The 26103-nt window shown below is 41.6% G+C and overlaps 1 protein-coding gene across 2 annotated transcripts; it reads right to left on the reverse strand.

Moving 5' to 3' along the window:
- Window positions 1-26: 26 nt before the first annotated feature.
- Window positions 27-24701, reverse strand: mybpc1 (myosin binding protein C1). Of its 2 annotated transcripts, XM_084701890.1 has the most exons (34): window positions 24447-24701; window positions 20300-20326; window positions 19376-19447; window positions 18299-18502; window positions 16398-16448; window positions 15652-15693; window positions 14783-14824; window positions 13896-14006; window positions 13599-13747; window positions 13405-13522; window positions 13220-13271; window positions 12379-12435; window positions 11432-11440; window positions 10010-10173; window positions 9586-9718; window positions 8532-8540; window positions 8011-8135; window positions 7772-7877; window positions 7477-7643; window positions 7146-7311; window positions 6536-6642; window positions 6308-6444; window positions 6021-6180; window positions 5829-5933; window positions 5549-5737; window positions 4806-4940; window positions 4538-4705; window positions 4367-4455; window positions 4083-4278; window positions 3835-3974; window positions 3589-3748; window positions 3142-3278; window positions 2479-2665; window positions 27-826 (listed from the first exon to the last, which is right to left on the reverse strand). In XM_084701890.1, the coding sequence occupies exons 1-34, from the start codon at window positions 24466-24468 to the stop codon at window positions 729-731; spliced, it is 3834 nt and encodes a 1277-aa protein (XP_084558016.1). In that variant the 5' UTR covers window positions 24469-24701; the 3' UTR covers window positions 27-728. The 2 variants fall into 2 exon arrangements, with proteins under 2 accessions (XP_084558016.1, XP_084558017.1); XM_084701891.1 differs by lacking the exons at window positions 8532-8540; window positions 11432-11440 and having other exon boundaries at window positions 16398-16442.
- Between the last annotated feature and the right edge of the window lie 1402 nt (window positions 24702-26103).

The following is a 26103-nucleotide window of genomic DNA, read 5'->3' on the forward strand; positions in this document are numbered from 1 at the left end:
AAAATACAGAATTCGTAACAAAAATATTTCCAGTTACAATGTACGTGTTTTTATTGAGCCATGAGCCATAATTACAAATTAAAGGTAAAGGCATGCACAAGTGGTCAGACACACTCCAATACAGCACAGTATCAACGCTAAAAGCATTTGGCATGCAGTGAAGGCTTACACTCAACAAAAAGAACAGTTTAATAAATCAAACATGATCCTACTCACAAAAAAAGTTACATCACCAATAAATAATAAAGTGTTACTTGCAATGCTCCTTAATGTGTTTTCAGTCTTTTCTATCATGTGTCTCAATGTTTCATTCATTCTTTAATCACAGGATTCCCTTTTACAGACATCAAACCATGTTATTCATTTCCCGTCTTCAGTTTTTTTATTTAGGCCCTTGAAAGTATTCGTACCCACTAGTACTTTCCCTAACAAAGAACCAAATGCATACAGGTGAAGGTTGTTATTAACCTATACTACACACTACTAATCTCAAATAAAAAATATAGAACCAAACCACTGCTGACATGCATCAGAGCTTAGACAGAGCTGTTAAACACCAGATGCTGACAAATTGGCTTTTCTCTATGACAACTAGCTCCAAACGCACACACAGCATGCCTAAGACCACAGTCCTCTTCCCTGGCCTATTCAGATTGCAGGCAAAAACTGAAGAGGGGCACTGTTGGTAAGGATCCATGAAAGCCTAGATGCATCCCTTCTCAGTCCAATCACTTTTCTGCCTCCACGTTCTTCGCCTCGTTCATGTACTTATCAATCAAGTGTAACGGCACTCCACGCTGCATGAGCTCGTAGAAGGTGAACCCTCCTGGAGGAAGGGAGAACAGACAGACTCAGGCTGTTGTTGGGAATGACAGAGGTCAAAGGTCAAGGAAAGGGTAAAAGGAGACAGAGAAAGAGAGAGACAGCGTGTCTTTGTGTGTGTGTGTGTGTGTGTGTGTGTGGTGAAAAGGAAAAAGTGAGAGAGAAAGGGTCAAATAGAGAGACAAAGAGAGAAAGAGAGAGAAGAGAGAGAGAGAGAGAGAGAGAGAGAGAGACAACATGCCAGGACCAGCAGAAAAAGTCAAGAGCCAATGAGGAAAGTAGAAACGGACAGTGTGAAACAGAGGACAGCATACAGAATAGTAAGAATCTGAAGAGAACAGCAAAAGGAGGGAAAAAGTCAGCGTTGGTACAAGGCAGGTGCAGAACACATAACTTTCAGCCTTTGAGTGAGTTGTATATGCTAAGACTTGCAAAGCAAGGAGCAAAAGTGCTCATTCACCATGTGTGGCAAATAATATAAAATCTTATAAGTTGTAATATGAATGTAAGATATAACATTCAGATACAAGTTGCAGCCCTTCATCCACAGCTGTATTATACAAGACCAAGCAAATATATGGATATTCTTGAGAAAATCACAAAATCTGCTTATTGTTTTTATTATGTCATACATGATGTGAGGTTGAGTGTACAGTTGCTGGTTTAGACAGTGAGTCAAGTCCAGATCATTGTACTTGTACAAAGGTTACTCACCTTTTGTGTGGCACATTATATGATAAATAATATTAAACAAGTCACACAAGCACACAAACAAAGTTTTGAAATGTTAAGGGTATGGCTAATAACACCACACATGACAACTACAAAAACAAAAAGAAATCACACACATCCCATTTGGATTAATACATGCTAGGCATTCCTTTCCTGGTTCCTGTTTTCTCAGACTGGTGGTTGCTGACTAAAAGAGTCTACATATTGAGTCACTGCTAAGAAAAGCTGGGTTAATGGCCTTTGAAAAATGCAAAATGAATGACATAAGCTTCATATGCCAAAACCATATGAAAGCTTACCTTAGATGGCAACATACAATCACTATTCCTGAAGGGGGACTGAGGGAGAGAAGAGAAGACGGGTTAACCAAATGTTTACATGAAGGAGTTATATTCCAGGGGATACTGTTAAGTTAATGTTTACTCTTTTACATGAGGAGTTAAACATGTATCTTGGGAAACATTCCACCTGTGGAGGTAATTTTTTTTTTATGGAGTTACAACTTAATTTGGTCAAGGGAAACATTGATCTGATGTTATGTGGACTGTACCACAACACAAGGACTGCTTGTCAAGACATGTTCAAATATGTTCTTTCAGGTAGGTGTGTAACGATGAGAAGGGCAAATATGAAATGAAGAGTATTGCTATTACATGTCTTGATAATGATATTTCTAATGATGATGGATAAACACTTGAAATAATGTAATTATGAAGATGAATATATTTTGAGACTAATTGAACTCAAATCCTGATTGAGATCCACAGCAAGGCTGATACTTACATGTCCAGCTGCTATTGGCGTCCTCATGGTTGTGTACTGAAACACTTGAGTCAGGCACTAGGCTAGGTGAGTCAGTGGGTTTACATAAACACACCGTTGGTGTACACCAGGGACAGAGTTTACCTTGTAGCCCAGACTGACCTTTGACCTCCAGCTTGCACTCCACCTGGGCATCCCCCAGGTCATTAATAGCCTTGCAGGAATACGTCCCCCCGTCGTAAGGGTTGGGTTTGCGAATCTCCAGGGAACAGACTCCTTGGTTGCTAAACATGCGGTAGCGTGGGTCATCGATGATGGCAATCTTATTCTTCATCCAAATGACTTTGGGCTGATGTCAAAAAAATACAAGTGAGCAGGAAGAAACAAAGCTCAATATAATCATGACGTTATTAAGAAGCTCTGTCAGTTTACACATTAATCTACAAGTTAATGTCAATGTTACGATAAGGAACCTGAACTAAAGCTGTCCTCAGAGGACAGTATCCCTCAACAAAGGACATCTGGGCTGCTGACTGAGAGTAGAACCTGATCCACAGGACAGAGAATAGCAGCCAGTTGTAAAGCCTGGTCTGGCCTTCTGAAAGGCTGCAGGTGTAAAGCTATTACATCTCAGTGGGAGGTCTGGGACGTTCAGGGTGCATCAAGAGGCATATGCCTCAGGTGAACTTCTCTACAAGCACAGCCTTCATCATCCAAATGTATAAAACCTTATAATTTTGGAAGCTGTGAATGTCTGACGGGCATTACCTGAGGTAATTATAAAATGACACTGGGCCATTGTAGGTGTAACTCCTCCCAACCTACCCTCGGATTGGCCCGAACGCTGCAGTTGAGCGTGGCGTTATAGCCAGCGATGGCAAACGTGTTGATCAGAGGCTGTGTGAACTTCGGGGGCTCTTTGAAGTCATGGTCTGTATACTCTGGGTTTTTGAGGTTCATGCCTGTGAAAGGAAGGGTAGAGGAATGGGGTTGTACATGATACGGGCATAGAGCTGTATCATGGGGGAATTTCCCTTGTGATGAAGAAGAAACAATGTTGTTTTTTTATTTTTTGTCAGGCAAGTATTTATTTAATTTTTCTTTGACAGAAATGTAAAGGCGGTGACTGTGAGGCTTCTACAATATCTCTTTGAATGCGTAAAGATTGTAAATGACTTGATGTCTATACTGCAGCTTCAATATTATTGATACATCCTCTACTGGTCATACTCATTGCTGTTCTTCTACATCCTCAGCGGAGCTCAGACGTACCTTCCTTGACGATGAGGGCGCTGTCCTTGGTCTGAGTGGCACACTCGCTCAGGCCGCACATGTTCTCCGAGTAGATCCTGAAGTAGTACTCGTTCCCTACCACCAGCTCTGAGATGGTGATGCAGGTGCGGTGGTAGTGCTCAACACACGTATACCATTCCTGTCAAAGAGATCAGATGCTCACAGAGTCAAAACAAATGCAGTCACGAGGTGCACACTATTGATTATGGTTTCTAAACCTCATACCATGGTTTTCTTGTCTGCCTTCTGGATGGTGTAGCCTGTTATGGGGGCATTGCCGTTGTCCTTGGGAGGGGTCCAGTCCAGAGCCACATTCTCCCCCCATACCTCCTCTATCTTCACGTACTGTGGAGGGCCTGGCAGGTCTGAACAGAACCAGAAAGTCATCCATACCTCTTCAAGAACCAGGAGTGTGTAGAACGTACACGCTAACAGTACTATGATCTGATGTGGAAAGGAAACCTTGGGCTCACCAACAATCTGAATGTCAATAATGGCTGTGTCCTCATGGTTCTCCACCTTTACATTCATCTCATACTTCCCGGAGTGGTTGCGATCCGCCTTGCGGATGAAGATAATGCTGTCACATTCTGTGTTGCGGATGCTGACGTGGGTTGGGTCGATGGCATTTCCCTCTTTCAGCCAGCTCACCTTTGGCCTGGGCTTCCCCTACGGATAAGACAGAGGAGGATGACCTCAACTGGTAACCATGGACACGGCTGTGAGGATGTGAATGTTTATGCCACGGTTGCTTTACCATAAATGGAACCACCAGATTTACAGCTTCTCCAACTCTACGAATGCATGTCTGCTTCAAGTGTCGGGGGATGCGAATCTTTGGTGGTTCTGGTAAAAGACAGGTCAGATTGGCACAGGAACGGGATCAAAAATGTCAATGTGTGCCTTCTAATACAAGCCCTAGACTCACCTATGACCTCTTTGACCAGGATAGAATGCTGGAGGGTCCGAGGTGTGCTGGCACCAGCCGCATTGATGGCCCTAACTCTGACTAGGATCTTGGACTCTGGAGGCAGACCAGTGATCGTGTACTTGGTCTTCTCTGTCAGCCCCTTGTTGGCTCCAATCCAGTCATCGGCTATGGAGAAAAACACGTTAAGGTCCCTACAAGTATTCATAGTCATAGAGAGTATAAATATCAGGTGAGTTAAAGAATTCCAAACAGGGTGTCATCTCACTTCCTTCTACGCAGTACTCCACCAAGTAGCCATCCAGGCCGGCAGCACCGATCGTCTCTGGGGGACGCCACTTCATGGTCACCGTGGTGTCTGTGACATCATCGACCACCAGCATGGTTGGCTCGCTAGTCACAGCTGAAGAGGTTGAAATTCACAAACTTTTAAATCAAATTATAATGGAAAAAAAAACATGAGTCATACGTAAATCTTCATAGGCTTGATGTAATACAGGTACAACCATGGGCACGTGAGGACAGCAGCACTCGAGTTTGCATGCCATTAATCTGCTATTCAGACACATTAGGGCTGCACCCAACTTCTATTCTTACTTTCAGAAACATATTTAACTCCACTGAACTCCGTGGGAACTTGATCTCCTAAACCTATAATCCGGAGGTGATTTGGCAGCCATTATTAAGACATATTTAACATCTTCCAAAGTGCCGGCTTGTGTGTTGGAGGTCATCGCCAGAATGCTTTGAATAGTGCAGCATCAAGAAAGACAGGTGCTGAAGGCTAACCAAGGGCACATCACAGATGCAAAAGTATTATAGCCCGAGTAGCTGAAATTGTTTCCCCATTATCATCATACAGTCAAAGGATAAACTGGAATACGGTCTTACGTAACAGCCTTATATCATGTCTAATGTCCAGCAGTGGGATACTTTGAGTTCAGAGGCTACTAGGTTTACAATGCTCTGTGTACTTTGTGGACAGGGTATAAGGTATTAAGGGACACTTACCCAGGGGAACAAATGCTTTAGATGGCTCGCTTGGTTTGGAAACGCCAATGGCATTGACGGCAAAGACCCGCACCTCATATGGCACGCCCTCAATCATCTTCTTAGGCTCAAATGTAGCCTCTTTGTTCAGATCAAAGTTCAACCTCATCCACCTGGAACTCTGTTTCTTCTTTCTCTCAATGAAATAGCCTTCAGTTGGGTAAGAACAGAATGTTTTCTTTCCATTCTCATGTTGTGGAATTAATCATAATATTTAGATGCACAACCTAAACAGACTCACCCAATATTGGCGAGCCCCCGTCATAGTGGGGAGGGTCCCATGTCATTGAGCACCAGTCTCCACCCACTGCTGGGACCAGAGGAGCCTCAGGAGGGTCTGGGATATCTAACAAGTTACACAAGTCTGAGTTATCGAGAAGTTATTTGTTGCCACGGTGATCTTTGACTATCATGCCACTTATGTATTTCTTACCAACGACTTTGACTCGGACACTCCCTGTGTCTTCCCCAGCCTCGTTCTGCAGTACTATCTTGTAGTTTCCCGTGTCTTCCCTCTCTGTGACTTCGATGGTGAAGCAGGTTTGATCAGCGAAGGTCTCAGCACGAACACGGTTACCAGAATCTAGGATTACCTGTGATAGCAAGCAGATGAGGGTGTGGCGGTGCATGTAGTGATCTCATGACACACATAGATACGGTTCCAAATGAAATGCATCTTCTGGAACCAATGTCAGTCTCCATCCCAGCCCCTCTACCTACCCTCTCTCCCTTCATCCACACCACTCTGGGTGCTGGTTCTCCACTGATGGGGATCTCCAGGCGGAGTTTGGTTCCTGCCACGATGACCACTGTGTTGTCAGGCACATTCAGGCTGTCTAGGTGCACCTTAGGGGGGTCTGTGGAAAATGAAATGACCCCCAAATTAGAAAAAAGAAAGAAGATAACAACTAATTATAATATATTTTCATATGAGATTAAATACTGTACCGATGATATGAACTTTGGCACAGAGACTCTGTGTGTACCCTTCAGGCACAAAGGTATAGTCCCCTGAATCATGGATTGAACTGCTTTCAATTTCAAGTCTGTGGTTCCTGTTAAACATAGAGAGAAAATGTTAATGCAATCCCAGATGGGATTTGGGCAGAGCAGCTGACAGCAGTGGGAACATATTGATAGAGCTGGACAGTCTTCAGATCGAGTCAGAGTGTGCAGAGAAGACCTACTTACATTTACATTTATTCATTTAGCAGGCGCTTTTATCCAAAGAGACTTTCAAGAGAGAGCTTTACAAAGTGCATAGGTCAATGATAATAACAACAAGATAGCCCCAAAAGCATTGCGAGTAGCCAAAACATGAAGCACATATTGTGAACCACCAAAATAAGTGCCAAAGGGAAGAACCATAAGAGCAAGTTACAATTAAACAACATGAACTGCTATAAGTGCAAGTGTACCTGCACAATAAAAATAATATATCACAGCGAGTACAAAAATTGTAATCAGTTACCACTAATCACAAGAGCAACAAGTCTCTAAGCAAGAGTCATTGTGATCCTTGAGGAAACTAACATCGGTTCAAGCAAACCATTCCTACTTGGCTCTGTGCAGGATGTTGATGCGGTCGTTGGGTTGGATGAGCTGTCCGTTCCTGTACCAGCGTCCGGGGACGTTCCCAGGGTTGATCTCACAGTGCAGCTTCAGGGGCTGACCGAGCATGACTGTCACATTCTGGAGGTCCTGCAGAATCTTCAGCGGCTTCACTGACACAGCCAAGAACAGGGAGGTGAGAGACGGGACGGACAAGGAAAACATTTTAAACATTCAGAGGATGTGAGTTAGACATAGACGTCTTGACCCCTAATAGTCCCTCGTTCATAGAATGCCATTGAGGAAGAGGATAGGTGAGATGTAAGCTCAACACCTACAGTCGACCTGTACACGGGCCTCAGTGGTGCCCCCAGTGGCCATGAGGGAGTAGGTCCCTGTGTCGTCCTTGGAAGCGTCGTCGATGATAAGCCAGTGTTTGGTCCCCTCTGACTTGACACGATAGCGTGAGCGCACCCCTGTGGGGACCTCCACGCCATTCTTCATCCTGAGAAAAAATACCCACAAATCTTCAGAGACACATTTGCCAGTTCACGTCTTTGCTTAAGTGACGTCACACGAAGAGAAGGAGAACAGCAACAAGTATGTCACTCAAGAAATGTATGTTTTCCATACCATTTGACTTGAGCTCCTTCTTCAGACACCTCACACTCCAACTCAATCCTTTCATTCACAGTGGTTTTTACGGCCTCAATGTCTTTGACAATCTTCACCGGTAGCTCTTCGGATGGAAGGATCAACATGTTAGATAAAGGAGATCAAGCAAAATAAAACATGATATTGTCAAGAAAATCCTGTCATTGCTGGGGAAGAACATGATCTCAAGAGAGATTGTGTTTGATTGAGTTTAATACCTTTAACAAACAGCTCAGTAGTGCACTTCTCATCTCCAGCGGATACGGAATATGCAGCATCATCGTTTAGGACGCAATTGTTGATGATCATGATTCGCTGTGTGCCCTTGTGCTCAAAGATATACCTATACAGCAAGTCAATTAGTCAAAACACAGAGTATACACAGGTACATGCAGGAAACAAGGGATGGATGTTTGGGTTGAGGGTGAATGTAGAATGGGTAGTGAATGCAGTATATACAGAACGCCTATTTGTAAATAAGGGAATATACAATAGATTATCTTGCGACTGTGTCATTTATGGATGACTTTGTCACTGCTTTCTTGTGTCTTAACAGAGACATTTCAAATTTAAAAATTCATAATTGTAATTAAGGAACTGCAGACAAACAAAAATAGAAGAACCAACGACATGTCATCATGCAGTATTCAGGGTTGTCACTGCACACAGATGGACAACTAGACAGAAGGGAGGGGCCGCACTTCAGAGTTTTGTTATGCAATCAGACGAGTGAACTTACTTCCTTTGACTTAAGTTCATCAGTGGAGCCAGAAAGGGGCCGGAGCACAGTGTGAAGTAGTTATGGCAGACAGGAAGGAGTGCCATGGCATGGCATGGCATGACAGAACAGACAGACAGACACACAGGGCAGAGGGACAGATAGACATCATGCCTGGAGGGGACTGCGATCACCAATAGTGTCACAGTAGTAAGAAGAAAGAGAGCCTATAGAACAGAGAATCCTGGGAATATTCCACAGGAGACCAATGACCAGAAAACTGCAATAGCCTCCCAGATGGCTTTAACCTGGCCTGGATCTGAACTTTCACAACATAGGGTGTAGCAAAAGTTAATATGGAGGATTTGTTGCATTACCTTTCCAAATGTGATCTGATCTTAACATCTAAATGGCTACAAAATAATACTGTTTTTATCCATCTATACAGTTACCAAGCCAGACAGAGTTAAAGACCTGTGAAGGAGGTACCACCATTTTCCTGTACAGAGAAGGACCTGTAGTTAATAGTAAAGGACTGTTTTTTAAAACATCTAACACAGGAATATCAATCACATAACGCTCAGGATCTACAGAGCTCTGGAAACATCTAACGTTCTTGCAATGCAGGGGTGACAACTCTTGAAGTGAAGTTAGAATTGAGAGAACGTTATTTGTTCACAGTATGTCGGCTGGCAATGGTTCACAGTGCAGTGGATGGTACTGGTTGTATATGGATGGGCCAGGTTACAAAGCGACCTCTGTGGGAGAGTGGAGATGTTTAGGTGAATATAGGCAATAGTAGGCAAGCAGGAGCAGGCAAATCTGTTTCCCTTTCAATAGTGTTCCTTATATTAAACCTATTAAATTGCCATAACATCAAACTAACATGTGAACCATTGCTTTTAAGCCCTGAGAGATGGCAAATAACAAAATCACAAAGGATCAACAGACCAGCAGACAGGATCAGACCACGAATGAAACACATTTTATGAGAGATGCTCAAAAAACGTTTTTCATTTGTGAGAAGATGAAGGGAGACCATCTAAAAAGATAGATAGAAGAAAACATGACATACTTGGGAGTGGGTCGAATCTCCTGTCCATTCTTGTACCATTTCAGCTCCACTGTGGGGTCTGCCAGGTCCACAACAAAACGGATCTTCCCTCCCTTGTCCGCCTGGTATGCTGGATCCAGCTTCTTAGCGAAAGCTTCAGATAAACAAAGGTTGCTGTTGAATTTTCTAGAAGTGTACTTAGACCCATTGTCCAACCTGCGAGAAGAATAACTCTCCAACCTGAATAATAGGGGAGTGTCAGTAAGTTAAATCCTCTTCTCTAAAATTATGGATTAACTATAAATAATATACATACTGTATTATATTAAATCACAAACATGTATATACATAATCAAAACAGTGCAACACTATTCCAACATACCACCGTTCCAAAATCCCATCTGAATTTGAGAACTGAAGCTTTGTAAAATGCTACAGTCATTACCTTCGCTTTTCTTCTCCTCCTTCTTGGTCTTCTTCAGCCTCTTGAGCAGGCCCCTCAGGTCTGTGATGCCGTAGTTGAACGCTATCTTCTCGTATTCATCCGGCCGGGCCAACTTCAGGATCTCCCACACGTCCACGTCAGGAGCCTCCTCCTGCTTGGGCTCTCTATTGAGACCGGACACCAGGGCAGGGTGTGAGTCCTGGGGCGTCAGCTGGACGTTTGCAACATGTCCTAAGGAACTTCTAGTTGAAGTGCTCACGTGTTGAACAAAAGTAATGCTACATTGAATTCTCCGTGGACACTTGGTGGAGCTGAATCTTCTGATGTGGCTACCATGGATTGCTACCTGTTTGAACTATGATATTTTCTACAGTAGTAAACATCTATTTGCATATAAAAAGGGCTTTACAAATAAATGTTTATTGGATTTGATTTATTCAGCTAGACCTTGTCTTGATTCTTTTGATATTTTATCGTGAGGCGTGATTATCTCTTCTCTGTAATCTCTGTATCTGTAATCTAATCTTTCTTTCTAGTCTATACATATAAAGTTCTTCTCCCTAATCAGTTCCTCAGGACATGTCACACAAAGGGATGGGTATGGTCTGCTATCTTACCTGTGCTGTCACATAAGCCCTGGGAGAGTTATTACAGGGGCGGGAAGGCAGAACAGCATGTCCTACAGGGGGACTATGGTGATATACTGGGGGTTTCATCTGTGGTTCAACACTATAAGTGAAGTGAAGAGGGGGGTTTGGGGGTGTGGGACTTCAGGGAAGGGTTTTGACCCAGTTTGGGTTCTTTTAGTTTGGTCATTGTTATTTGGCTTCAGGGTGAGCTTTTGGGAAATTAAACAGAAAAAATGCTTGATTTTATTAGTGTTGTAGAAACAAATTCAAACAACATTATATAGTGTGTGATGTGAAATGCAATTGTCCTTATGATTCATTGGGGCATAATTCACTGTCAGCTCAATTAAGTGTGTTTAGGATTTGGGAAATTAATATATTTTTGCTGCATGCAGGAATGAAGAAGACCTTAGACAGAGGTGTACAGGTGAAGAAACATATATAATTCCGATGACTATTTATGCTAGCCCATCCCTTTGTATCTATCTGTGTTCAGATGATCACTTCAGAAAGGTACTGACACTGTTAAAGATGGAGGCGTCCATAGCAGTTGTTAGATCTATGAGATCCAGGTTAATAAGCATGTTGCCCTGGGCGTGAGTACATTTATTAATTAGCTAAATAAAGAACAGTCAATCAGCCCTTTCTTTCTTAGACATTTTCCCAAATGTCTGAAAGGTTTAAGGCAAATAGCATGACATATTATTTCATTCTTTCTATGTAGGCTATATATCTTCTGTTTATTTTCAGGCAATTATCAACAAAGTCTGAAATAAACAATCTTAGAATGTGCCTTGTATTTCTGAGTTGAAATAAAATGACAATGTAGCAATAACACTATTTCACAGCTTCATTCATAAATGGCCCACTAGCAGATCAGAAATGATCCAAAATGGAGATTTCTGCCTCTTAAGGACAGTATTCGACTTGGAAGAGTGATCACCTTAACAATTGATCCTGTATGAAGCAAAGTCCATTTTCACCAATGCTGATTATTAGTGGAGCATTTGAGAATGCAGCCTTTAAATGAAGTGTTACCGTACAAGAGGCCAACACTCTTGCTTGTCCAGTTCCTAGAGCTACATTCCATGCCAGGGACTCTGCAGGATTATAGTACTTACCTCACAGTAAGGTCTAATCGTTTTATTACCTATGGTATTCTCTTTACTAACCTGTTCATTCTGAATGTGTAGGAAAGAAGAAGAGACAAGCCCATAATAAATGTGTAATTTTACCTTAGCGAACAATGTCACTGAATAAGTTGATTGTACTTATAGCAGTGCATTGAATACATGATTTTGCTCAACCAAGATTCATCTTTCTTGAAAAATCGAATTAAAACTCCAAAATATAGGTCACTCTCAGGAAGCAGAAAATAACTTTGTATCGAGTGTAAAAACTACTGTCATATCTAGCTATACTAATACTACAGAAACAATTTTGTGTATTAAGTATTAACTATGTTGTGCATAGTACAGGCATCGTCACCTTTGCACTCAACATTTGTCTTTGCATGATATCATATTCTATTTTCCGCAAATATGTAGCAATACCCATAAATACCATGTCATAAAATTACAAATTTGGAAGAGAAAAAGATTCAATAGCCGTTGTTGGGGAAACATAAGAAACATACAAAACTGAAAAAAAGAAAGAAAACAGGAAGCAGAATCCCAAATAAGGGGTACAAAAAGAAAGAAAAAATATTCCAGCCACTTTGGGGTGGAAAGTTTTTCTCACCTATGTTTAAGAAGACCACTAAAGTCAAGTTCCCCTGCATCCTCTTGTCCTTCACTGCTGTTGTTAACAAGAAGAGATTAATAGAGACTGAATTAGATAAACAGTCACAGGCTTTAGATAAACAATGTTAAAAGAACAACGCAAAGCAATGGCACTGACTTCAATCGATGCATTAGGTCCGAACTAACGCATGATTGGGGCTCGCACAAAACCTTTCACTCCTATTTGCAATTAAAGATTCTGAGCAAACAGGTTTGTATAAGGAGCTTTGAGGGCTATATCCCAGACGACATTATGAAAACATTGCCACAATGTTTCTGCTATGTTGAAGCAACATCGCTGAGCAGCTACATTGTGAAAATGCTATGGCGCTGGGATGTTTTGCGTTGCTTTCTGATACATTGTTGGGAGGGAGGTTCCAAATGCAAGCGTTGGCCTTCAAGGAGTTAAACACATAGAGGTGTTTGGTTGATTTGCAATTACCTTTGGTAAAGGTTAATGACATTTTGCAACCATATTTGCACACTGGTTTGTCAGATTTGTGTCATGGCTGAAACATGTCTCCCTCACTTTGCAATTTTATGTTCCCAATTATTTAGATTTATATAAGTATATTAGAGAAGTTTATTAGTAAACTAAGATTACTACACCTACAAAAAAGATTGAAAGATTAAAAAGATTGTTTGGTAATTACTTAAATGTACATACAGTAATGTATTCATTATGTTGCACATAGTGTATCTTGAATACTAGTTTATCCTGCTAATAAGTGAAATATTTCAGACTTTGTATATTTAAGTCAACTATGTTGTAATATTGTGGCCCTCATTTTGCTTATTACCTTCTTTTGAAAGCTGATCGGATATCAACATTCTGTGACCCCTGTTCAACTTCTGAAAGAAAAAAAACATACATATGGCATACGTGTATCATCTGTGTGATTTACTTGTATTAAATGAATACATTGTATTGTCACAGCTGTACTGTTACTGTAAATAAGCCAACAACAACAACAGCACAACTAACCTTTAACTTCCAGGTCGAAGGCACAGCTGTCAAACTTGTCTTTGTAGGTGACCTCACACCTGTAATTCCCTGCATAGTTATCTTTGGCTTTGATGATATGCATCTCAAAAGTATGTATCTGCAGGGTGATGAAAAAAGAATTACATTAGGAGCAAACTGAGGGGTGAGCGGATAAACAACATCAGACAACGTACCTTGGTGAATCGGTCAAAGGTTTCCTTTAGTTGTAAGTGCTTCCCAGTCTTGCTAGCGAGGTCCATCCATTTCCCTTTAAACCACTTGATGGTGGGTTTACGAAGCAGATCTTTAGCCTCCACCTTAGCAACAAAGGTGATGTCCTCACCTTGTTCACACGTGAAGCACAGCACAATGAACCGTCGAGCCAGATGGCGACTCAAACAGATCACTTACACACACTTTTCACTCGTCTACCAGCTTGTTAGTGGCAAAGAATCTTCTGAAATGGAATGCATGTACACATAGTCACTCACCCACTGTTATGGAGCCTCCTTGAGGTTTCTCTATGAGGAGGGTTGACAATGGCGGAGTGTCTATGGGCTTGTCTAGGTCCTCTGGAATTTGTCCCTCTCCCAGGGACCACACTGGTCGAACAGGGGATACACATGAATCATCACACAGACACTACCCAATTCACTGAGTGACTTGTATATTCCAGACAGGATGGATAGTCAGAAACAAGCTCACACGCAACAATCCTTCACAATACAGTTTAAAGCTGCGATTTAAGCATTTTGCAACATGTAAAGCATAGAACGTAGAACACAAAACCGAGTTCCCACCTAACGAGGAACGTATTCTTGAAAGGACAAACTGCAAGGAAATAATTATATTTCTCCTTGGAAACAGGTAAGGGATGCTGACGTCTTGACTCTCTAAGCTGTCATCTTAAAAAGCTGACAGCTGTTCACGTGAAAGTTCTCTGCATTCTCCACATCTCAATGAGTTGAAGAATCTCAGATCCAACATGTTCCTTGAGGCCAAACCAAAGACACCCCCATGTCATAAACTCTGACTCATCCTCAACAACGATTAAAATGTTCGTACTAATGCCAAATTGCAGTAACATTTTCAATTTCCCTATTGGTGTATGAAAAAGATGAGAATTTCCAAAAGCCCCATAGCTTCCTACAAGTTGTAGAGGAAATATGGCATTTGATCTATGACATTTTAGGAAACCAATCTTTTTCATAAAGCACCACTGTACATAGTATCTAGCCAAATGAACTTGAACACTCAACGACAACTGTGACAGTTACATTTGGCCCGCTATGTGAGGAAAATTAAGCACCAGTTACTTGAATGGACTGTTCGTAGCTCTTGCTTTCTTTGGGCAATAAATTTGTTTACACAGCATTACCTGAGTCTTTTCTCCCCATGGCTGATAAAGGGACGCTATCATCTAAACAAAGACAGAGATAAGTTTACAGCATATTATAAGGAATAGTACTGTAAAGTCCATAGAAGCAAGCAAGCACACACCAAACAAACATACAATACACGATCAGCAAGCAATAACAAACAATTTAAAGCAAGCTGGGACTGACGAATAAAAAAATGAATCAACATAAAAAACTACCAGGTGACAGATTCCAAAAAAAGGGCATAACAAGCCTAGAAATCTTACTGTGGATTTAATATTTCTCAAAACAGAGTTCAACATATTAAGGTTGATGTCTATGATATGATTCTATTTAAAATGTATGGGGAGACAGCAATTAACCTGTATTGCAGTTAACCTGTTTCAGGGGCTGCATAGGACTTAAATATTATATATCATATTATATTTTTGTAATATTCAGTTAAGAATGTGTAAGTATTCAACACCATTATGCAAGTTTTTTCAGATGTATGTGTATGAGACAAAGGTATATGCATGAGTGTTTCTCATATCTAAATGTGTAAGTGATTCATACGAGGATGTATAAGTGCTCACATGAGCATGCATAGGTTTACAGAGTATATGTTTGCATGAGCCATTCCGATGTATGACAAAACATCTTATTTAGGTCCTAAACAGCCCCTAATAAACAAATAAACAAATTTACCATTAATAATCTCCCCTCAGTTGGGAAAAAATACGTTGTTTTAAAACACACAAAAAACGTCTAGAAATAAACATGTCTTCGAACATGTTTCCTATACCCAGACAGTTGAACTTACTGATCTATGCAGACTTGATAAGACCTACAATATAGTGGTACAGTAAGGTTAACAGAGAGATCTTACGAGGCAGCTCAATAGAGAGTTTCTTGAGTGAATAGGCATCCTCTGTAAAGAAAGCACATTATTATTGATATTAATGGAAGTGATTTACTGTCCTTAATGGTTCATCTATTTTGATTACTCTGATATACTCTGGATTACACCCCGAAATCGATGAAAAAAATTGTTGTTAAAAAGATTTTATGAAAGGATTCTAATTTTACAACTTAATTAGATAACCTATGTACTAGTATAATAAGACAAAACAGGTTTTAGACAATATAAAAATGTCATGTATAATATTTATAAATAACATATGCATATACATGATGAGCATACATACATACATACAGTACATGTATTGGTATTATATCATAATACATACATGTCAGATGTGATGTGACACATCCATGCCTTTATTTGACATAATAAATAAAGGTTTATGTGCTTTTAGAAACTGCGCTCAGGAATTTGCACATGACACTGCACATAGATGGCATATAGATTACATGTATGTCTGTTACATACACATACATACACTATAATAGTTTAAGATCTATTCCTCGATTAAAAAATATATAAAAAACGTGTTGCTTGTGTCAAGTTGAGGGACCCATCAATGTTGTTGAAAAATGTCCATAGCTTTTTATTGTCTTGGACTGTTCCTCATAGAAGCCCAACACAGTAACCATTCCAGAGTCTCCAATCTATGGTAACCATCATCAAGAGGAGAATAAGACCTAATGAGGGTGGTTGTTATGGTTACCAACCTGCTGGGGGCGTTGGGGAGGGGGTACTGGCTGCAGCATCATCATCTTTATCTGCAATAAAGGTGTGATTGATACACAGACCCACCTATGAAAAAGCTCCAAGTCCATCATGGGCAGGCCAGCAAAACATGCCACAAGACCAGACTGGTCATGCAAAACAAGACAGAATTCAGGACAAAAAATTGACATCTTTAAAACGGACGGATGGAGTTTAAGATACATGGTCAATGAGATTGAAAAGTGTTGGAGGAGAACACACCTGTGTGTTTGGGATGAGACAATGGTATGAGATCACACGTGTGTAGTGATTTATGGTAGACACCAAAAGCCTGTTGATAAACTAAAGTACCACACCAGTGATTGTGAACTAAAGTACCACACCAGTGACTATGAACTAAAGTACCACACCAGTGATTGTGAACTAAAGTACCACACCAGTGATTGTGAACTAAAGTACCACACCAGTGATTGTGAACTAAAGTACCACACCAGGGACTATGAACTAAAGTACCACACCAGTGATTATGAACTAAAGTACCACACCAGTGATTGTGAACTAAAGTACCACACCAGTGATTGTGAACTAAAGTACCACACCAGTGATTGTGAACTAAAGTACCACACCAGTGACAGTGAGATTAACTCACCATGCAAAAAACAACCAGAAGACAAATCCCCCAAAACAGAGGCATTCATTTCAAGTAACCCTGTCAACCGTCTGAGTTATATCTTTGCATAACACCAACAGAACAGTGAAGGAAGCAGACAACAACATAAAGCCAGTGAGAGATATTTCTACTCTTATTGAGCAATACAACCAAACTACACCAAAAAAACAATATTAAATAACTGAATATGGACACAGCATGAAGCCTGCCTTCTGCTTTTTGAAAAACAGGAAGTGACACTGATAACTAGGTCGAGATATGACCTTGCATGCGGCAGGCGGCAGGCGGTTGGGTGTGTGCTTGTTTTTTTCAACTGCATAAAACACAGATCCTCATCTATTGTCTATGAGAGGTACAGCACTTGAAAGTGATTCTGCACAGACCACATAGGCACAGACACACAGACACTCAAACAAACATAAGCAGACAAAATACACTTGTGCACAGAAAGCACACACACATACAGTATACACACACACACACACACACACACAACAACAACACACGTCACGTCCAGTCCCAGACCTTCTGGAGGTGGAGGTGGAGGTGTGGTAACAACTATAACTGGCTCTGCTTTCTCCATCTCAGCAGGACGGGGTGGGGCTGATTGGGACAAGGCTGTCATAAATGAAACCCACCTTCCACCCATGCAGTAGCCTATCACATCCACTCAAGAAGAATCTCAGCCAATCAGCACTGCCTTTTAGACATTTTTCCTTAGACACTGAAACGTATAAATCCATGTTCAGTATGACGCCATTGCACTGATTTCCTACTGTTTACTTACCGACTTAAAACATTTTTTTTTAAATGTATAAGTGCACTTTAGGAGGGGCTTTTCACCAAAGAGATCCGGTTATAAAAGCAGATAGCAAAGCATGAACCAATGTATGGCCCCAATCAAAGAATATCAATTAAGACCATTGCATTGGGTCTTATAGCAGCCCTGGAAGCAAAAAATAATATTGTCTATAATTACAGATAACGTTTTCACCCAAAGTCACCCTGAAATAGTGAAGCATCAATCTATTACTTTATGTTTTTATTCTCTGACAGAAGATACATGTTGACTTTCTCAAATAAATACTGATCGTTCTGGCTACCAATGAAAGCTGGACTCCACTGCAGTCAGACAGGGTATTTGAATGAAAGCGCTACTTGAGTTAATTAAAAGAGCAGTAAACAGCGAGAGTTTCGACTGTAAAAGGCTAGAGACAGTGTTCCAGTACTTACCAGGCGGTGGGGGGGAGCAAGGGGCCTCCTCCTTAACTTCAGGCTCGACTTGCTCTTTAACCCCAACAGCTACGGGCTTTGGGTCTGTAGAGCCATTCTCTACTGGCTCAGGCTCCTTAGCCACCACCACCTCTACCGGAATAGGCTCTACGGGGTCTGGCTCCTTCCCCTCAGTTTCTACTGGCTCTGCCTCCGCTACAGCCTCTGTACAGCAAACATAGCGCCTAGCTGGAGCAGCAGGCTTTGGGCAAAAGCAATCGACCAAAGCCTCGCAGAACACAGCCTTATTTGAGACATGCATAGATCGCTAGTGACCACATTGGTTTGATTCACTGACATCCAGTCAAGATTAAAATGTTCCGGAAACTAAATTTTGGTTGTTATGCTTTTGATTCTTTTTATTTGAAAGCTAGTTTAATGACCTTTGGACTACAAGGTTACCATCAGTTACCTAGTCATTGGAAAGTTGTCACCAATCTGGTCACTTTATCTATAGTGTTAGTTCTAGAGATCTCAAGGAAGCAGTTTTACCAATTTTACTAAGCAGAGTTGAACACGTTTTACCAATTAAAAATTGACCAATTTATCAATAGGTTCTATCAGTACAGATAGAATATATATAAATATATTTTTGACAACAAAAAGGTAAGCAAATGATTAAACACAGCTTCTAGTAAAATGAGTAAAATTCATACTTCCTCCATCTCCCAATACCTACTCTTTGGATGATACCATCATGTTCAGCCCCTTATACGGTTACAGAAAAAATGTTACACATGGTTTTAGATGCATCAAGGCATTTGTGCATTAGTAACAATGCAATGTAAGGGTTATGTGTTCAATAGGTAACTGAAATTGCAGTTAATAGGCCATATCATGCACATTCTTTCTGTGTATTGGTGCAGTTCTCTTTACTTCTGTGGTTCAGTTTTGCTCATATGAAGATTGTCAAGTGGAACAGTGAGGACTCACACAAAACCAATGTGTGTTGTCACAGTGATATGCACAAGAACATCCTGGGAGTGTGAAGGGGGAAGAGGGAGGGGAAGCCAGGGGGGAAGAGGGAGGGGTACCCACCTGGGGGTGGAGAGATCTGGAGCGATATCTCAGGGAGGGGCAGGACACCGTTACTTTCTGGGGCAATGCTCTCTGAGTGCGTGACAAATATAGCAAGAATGGAAAGGCTTCTTCACAAAGCACAAAGCAACCACACAGTCTCACATACTGACACACCTTGTGTTGAACCCATTCTCTCCATCTTTCAGTCAGACAGGGACACTTTATTCTTGCATGCACAGTATTGGACTGTCTTACAACTCCCTCTGTGTACATGTCTTTTGTTTGGTATGTAGGCACAAGAGGAAATACTGTGCATGAACGAATAGTACAATGTGGCCTTCACTTACTGTACACCAGGCTTTATCAGAATTCATCCATGTGCTAATTTAGGCTGAATAGGATCAAGATTAGTTGAAAATATAAATTTTCATGCAAACGTTTGTTTTTTTTCCCCTTAGATTGTACCACTCCAAGGTCAAAGCCTAACGTGGTCTGACAGCACGCTGCATGCCAGCGTACTGGTCACATGGCGGGACAGAGATGTCAGCTGAATCAACAGGGCGGGATCAGACAGTCAGGGGGGACGGAATGTTGAAGATTCTGATCGCTTGGCTGTAACGACTGATCAGAGTCACAGTGACACAGTCGTACCTCTGAGTTCTCATTTGCTTAAACCCAGAACAGTGTTTGAACTCATCATGGTTACACACTGTACTAAACTCAGTGCTCTGATGCCCACAGCCTTTCGTGTTTGCACGACACGAAACAGGTTGTGTTTCGCTGAACAATATTTTACTCTATAGGTTAACCGTTCCCCATTGTGGTCTTGCAGTCGGTATTTGTCAATTGTATTGTCACTCAATTTTTTTTTTTTTTTTTTGACTGATCTGTCCCTCACCTCAACATGTTATAGTCTAATATTGGCCATTAGTCTTTACTCACCTTCTGGCTGGGCATTTGGCGTCTCATCTAGAAAAGAAAGAGAGAAAAGAATCAAGGTTTATTTCTACGATTTGTTCCGTCAATAAAATCCCCCCACTAAAAACAAATATCCCAGTACAAACAGGTAGTGGTTATTTATGCGTAGGCGGCCATTTAACAGACTTTGCTGAGACATGTACTGTACTCACCTTTGGGCCTCAAGGCACCTCATGTCTAGACATTGTCTAGTCTTAACTGATTATAGAGGCTCCCAATGATACACCACTTGTCAGAACTCTGCACTGTCTGGACATACCAAACTGATGCAGAGGGCAGCATAACATATTTGGAAAGCATAATTATCAAAAGGTTTAACGCTACAGTAGATCAAAGTCACCATACAGTAGGTCAACTGACATGCCACAGCTTCTAGGCTCCAGGTATTAGCCTTGTGTGTTATTAATGGGTTAGTGGGGCACAGTCACGTGTGTGTGGCTTTCTGTTCCTCATGGGAACAAAGCATCTCCACTCTGTCATTTTACGCTGGGTTCCTTTTTTCTGTGTCTGAAAGTCCATATGAGTTTGAGACTTCTGACACCATGATCATCATTTAGCATGAGAAATAGAAGAAGGAATTGTAGCTTCACCAAATTGTTGCACAACCCAAGCATCCACAGGATAGATACCGGTTTAACGTAACATGAACTCAGACATGGAAGCCTACAGACAATGTGAAAGCTCCATAACAGGAGAAAAAGATTAAGGAAATACAGATTATTGGGTGATGACGACACTACTGAACAGCCTTGTTGCCGTCACATGACCTTGCTTGTCCATTTCTACACTCTCAGTGATGAGCACTGGCACAGCAGGCTGTGAATTCTGTTAAGACGCCAGTATTCCCTGTGCCAGCCAAGATACGTCCTTTGTTAATGCCCCAGAGAAATACTGGGCATTACAGTGCCATTCCTGTCCACAGTTTAAAGATGACAGGCAAGACAGCCTGGCAGTCTACTGTTGGCAAATCTGTCCTCTCCATTCCATGATGCTGAGGTGGTCTTACTGTCTCTCACTTGAAAGTCATGGTCACTTGACAATCTCTCCTGTGTGTAATTGTACCACCAGAGGCAGTCATAAGGTTTTTTTTATACTTTCCCTGATGACCTTCAGCTCGGATCAACCTCCCTGCCCAGATTCTGTTATCCCTCAACTCTGATGATTCCCTCTGGACATTCTAGGTCAGATATAGACATGTGTATATGTCTCTCTCTCTCTCTATATATATATATATATATATATATATATATATAGTCACACCACACTGAAAACAATGTTTTGTTGGCTTCATCATCAGAGTCCTGCTGGGTCACGTTTACATTTATTCATTTAGCAGACACTTTTATCCAAAGCGACTTACAAGAAAGAGCTTTACAAAAACGGCATAGGTCAATGATCATACGCAACGAGACAGCCAAACCATGAAGCATACATTGTGAAAAGCAAATTAGTGCCAATGGGTAGAACCAGAAGAGCATGAGTGTACCTGGAGGAAAGCAAGCAACAATCGTATAATTCACAGTGAGTACATCATGCACATATATTCTCTGTCTCATTGGGGAAATGATGAGACCAGGGAGAAGCGGATTCCCACTGCAGTTAGTGAAGCTGCAGGTATTTCAGCTGTTGTCCCTGTTGTTGTTGTGAAGACAGACAGGCTCATACAGACTCCAGCTTGAACCTAACCGAGTCTAGTTTATCTTCCAAATTTATAATGTTTTTGTTTTTTTTATTAAAGGGGAACTTCTTTGTTTCACCATCGTGCAGGGTGGCCGAATTAATGAGAGCCAAAATGTTCGTGACAAGCAATCACCACGGCCCCCTGTGCTGTATACCTGGTTTGTGGTGTGAAATTCTGAAATGTACAACTTGACGCTGTTAGATGCTGCAGAGTAGATGGAGTGATGGTGGTAGTATATAAACTAAGGTGATGATGTGGATCTGTAGGTACTGAAAGCCAAGAGTGACTGAAGGAAGTCATAGGGACGGGTGGGTTACTGTGAACTTTAACCCTGATGGCAAGCCTGAAGAGATGTTTTACCCCTGACTCATTCTAGTTGAAATGATACTGTCAAGCATTGAAGAGATGGTTGTGTTTCTGATGAGGGGAGGTGAGAGAGGGAGAGAGGGAGAGGGGGACGAGGGATGAGGATTTAAAGTCTGGACTATTCCAGGGACAAGTGTCCCAGTCCCAAGGGCTACATAAGCTACTCAGCCAGTCCATCATCTCTCATCCTAGTTTTCAAACCCTTTAGTGTGTAGCCTAAACATACAATGGCATCCTCCTGTTCAGCTGTTCCAAGTCATTCAGAGAACACTACTTTTTTTTTATTGCAATTCATCTGGTCTTCAGTACTCACTGGTTATTTCAGGACCATGGTTGTGGTAGACTGGCATCTGCAGCCACTCCTTTTACTGTGGCTTAGTTTCATAGGATCATAAATGTTTATCACAGTGGATAAACTCTCTAATGAGGGCATTTCCAATACGTTAATTAAAATCTACGGATGTAGATTCCTAATCCCTTCAATTATTCTGCTTCTATTCCTGCTACAATAATTTACAATGTAGCACAAAACTATATTGACAGCCGAATCGCAAAAACAAACTGGCCTAACATAAACCTGGCATAAACCTGAACAAAAGCAGGGTTTTAGAACACACAACTGGCTGTTTAGCTGCCAAAGGTGGATTGGAACATCCACTAAGGATTGTCTATCCTCTCTCCATATTTATTGCCACTATTAAAATAACTTCCATGAAAGCAATCTTGCAAATCCCTCCCATTCCATCCTGTAATCCCCATTGTCATGAGGCGGACGGGAATGCGCCCACAGAATCGCCTGGATGTGTGTGTGTAAAAAAGACGAGTGTGTATGCGTGCCATTCCCGATGTGTACTGTAAGCACTGCTGCCAATACAACTAGGTCCACTAAAGGATACATGGTTTATAATAAAACCAGTTTTCACTCCAAACATGATTAGCGCTGTTGACTTAACAAACTGTCCCTGGGCATATCTGGGCTGTCAGAACAGTCTCCAAAGACACTGCAGTAACGGATCAGGAAAATATCTTGATGACAGACAAGAGGGGGGAACAACAGGAGGTGCTGATGGAGATGATCGTACGGAGAAGTGATGACAGATGAGCATAGCCACAGGTCAGCAAGGGCAAAATAGTGCATTAGTAATGCAGAAGATGAATATCAAGTTGAATGTGGAGTTAAATGTGGATTTATCTGTGTTGGATAGGGAGGGGGTATTGTCATTGGCATCTTGTTTTGATCCAGTTGCACAATGACATGTTGCCAGCCTTGCCACATGTCCATAATTCATCTGTTGGGGTTCAAAACAACCACAAACACCTTCTTCATCACCTGGGACTGTGTCCACCATCCACAGGCATCCTCATACAGCCCAGGGACAGGGAATCCCAAGGCATCATCCTTCAGCGTCTATGCTTGCTGTGTTCAGCTCAGCCCTGAGCCAAGCTCCTGTGCTCATCAACATTCCTCCAGAGGAGCTCTTCAAAACATCTCATTCCAAAAGGCTCCTGTCTCCAACAGCATTGTCCATCATGCCAACAGGGAAAACCACAGCCTTTTTATAAACCTCTTTGAACTCTCTCCTTACTAAGGTGGAAACACTCCAGAATGCCAATCAGTTCTTGCAGCTGGTTGCTGCAGACATCTAGAATTCTCCTTGAAGTGCTCTTTTTAACGTGTTAAAAATGATTTCATCCATCTATCTCTTCAACATATTAAAAATGATTCTACCCGTCTTCAAGCTGTGGAAGCTTTGGAAAAGACCAAAACGACCAAACCAAATGATAACAACAAGCTAAATTGGTGGCCCTCTTTTACAGTCCATTGAGAAGACAATAATTTCCCCATTAGAAACACTCACTCTGCAATTACGTACGTTTATAATTCAACATAACAATTTCACCCTGTCATTTCAATAACAAACCATCTTCAAAATACCTATTTTTCCCCTTTAAGATCTGATGCAAGATCTTATCGCATTTGCTACATTTAGAAAATAATGTGCATTAAGGTTACTGCATGGTTTTGAACTGGCATCTTCAGTGAAGAGAACAGGCCGCTCCTACCTTTCTTTGTGGGCTCTGGCATCTTGAGCCGGGTCACAAGAGAAGCGTCAATGAATCAAAATGTGCAGGTAGGCGCCTTCAGACCAGCGTTACTAAATGGGAGACCAGGCAGGATGTGGAAGCCCTCAGTCCAGGGGGAGAGAGCTGAAGATGGGCCACTAGTCACAAGTCTCTGGGACCCTCGGGCCAGAGTGGTGGAAGGTGAGGAGGGCCCTGTGTGAGACAGTATTTGAAATCTCTGTGGGAAAGGACAGGTGGTAGAGTGACAGATATGAGGGGGACAGGCTCCCTAACCTTATATAGAGCACACACTGGCTCCTCCTCCATTTGACAGTATGGGCTCATTGTGCGCCTAGAATCACCGGCTTCAGTGCCACTTATTATGGAAAGTCTACACTCAGGGGTTCTGGTATGGTGTTGGGTAGGGAGGCTCTGAAAGAGGTGTGGTTCAGGGTCTAGACAAAAGATCCCAGGCACTGACCCTAGCAACTTGTGATATTGTAGTACCGGATCTAAATAATTAGCTTTTGATTACTTACCAAAGCTTCCAAGATGAAGCAAGTCCTTCTCCAGTTACAGACCTTTACACAATCTTGATCAAAACATTTCAGCAAATTGTGAGATGGATCAGGGGTCAGGGCATCAACTTCGAAAGTGATGAGTGTGATCACTGTAATTTATAGTAGATCTATCATGTTAAAGATCTTGAAGTGAGGGATGAGGTGAACATTATGGCCAGGACAGTGGAAGACGTATTAATCATTTTGGCCAAGGTGTTGGAAAACAGTAAAGTGAGGGGAAACTTGCTGTGAGCAGAGACAAGTGGGGTATAAAAAGAAGATATATTTGGTGTGAGATTCCCAATGATGTAATTGCATTGATATTCAAACATATTTCTGAGTGACTGGGTGATCTCCACAAAAAAAGGTTAAGATGACACCCACTCACCTGATGCCAAGTGACAAAGATCTCTTTAATCCAGAGGGGATCCTGTCCAAGTGTAAAAGGCCTGCCTGCCTGGCCAATAAATACTGGAGAGATGCCTGGGCAATAGTGATGGCCTATACTTAGAAACCTGTCATAAACCTTGACATTTGACATATTCAACATGGAAAGAGGGTTTGATATATTTTTGAGTATTTTGCCATGGATGTGGTTGCTAGGTTCCTAATTAACATTATTATTTAAGTTAAACACGTGATAACTCAAGCTCTGGTCTCCAGTGAGGCCAATTTGGCCAACAAGGCTTAAAGCTGCTGAGCTTAAAGGAAGAGGTACAGTACTCAGGCCTTTTGAACCCCACACATTAAGGCTTCTTATCATAGTTAGCCTAAGGACAAGATCCTTAACAATCCATAACCCGCTGAAACTTACTTTACATAACCTCTGAACATTACCAGTTACTAGACTGTTTTTGTAACAGCAATTTCAACATTTATAATATTTGTCAGTCAATTATTGTTAATCGTAAGGGGATTTGCAGTACCACTGAAAACAAAAGCAACACGCAATGTAAAAAATGTTTACTCTAAGACAACCAGTCTGCATGCTGCCGTTCAGACTGTCACATCGGAATGGGAACAGTAAAGCCCTTCATTTGAAGCACGGCAGTTCATTTGTTCTCTCCCTCCTCCATAAGACAAATAACTCAGTCGCT

This window comes from Hypomesus nipponensis, chromosome 7 (assembly GCF_054491055.1).
Source record: "Hypomesus nipponensis isolate SF chromosome 7, ASM5449105v1, whole genome shotgun sequence".
Classification (NCBI taxonomy): domain Eukaryota; kingdom Metazoa; phylum Chordata; class Actinopteri; order Osmeriformes; family Osmeridae; genus Hypomesus; species Hypomesus nipponensis.

Bases quoted from the DNA above. Each gene is read 5' to 3' on its own strand.
- mybpc1 (XM_084701890.1), bottom strand. From the start codon at position 24,468: ATGCCAGAGCCCACAAAGAAAG. The intron at 20,327-24,446 runs GTAGGAGCGGCC...TTTCTTTTCTAG, and splicing joins GCCAGAGCCCACAAAGAAAG to ATGAGACGCCAAATGCCCAG. The intron at 6,445-6,535 runs GTACAGTATTTA...CATTTTCCACAG, and splicing joins TGCCAAAGTTCATATCATCG to ACCCCCCTAAGGTGCACCTA.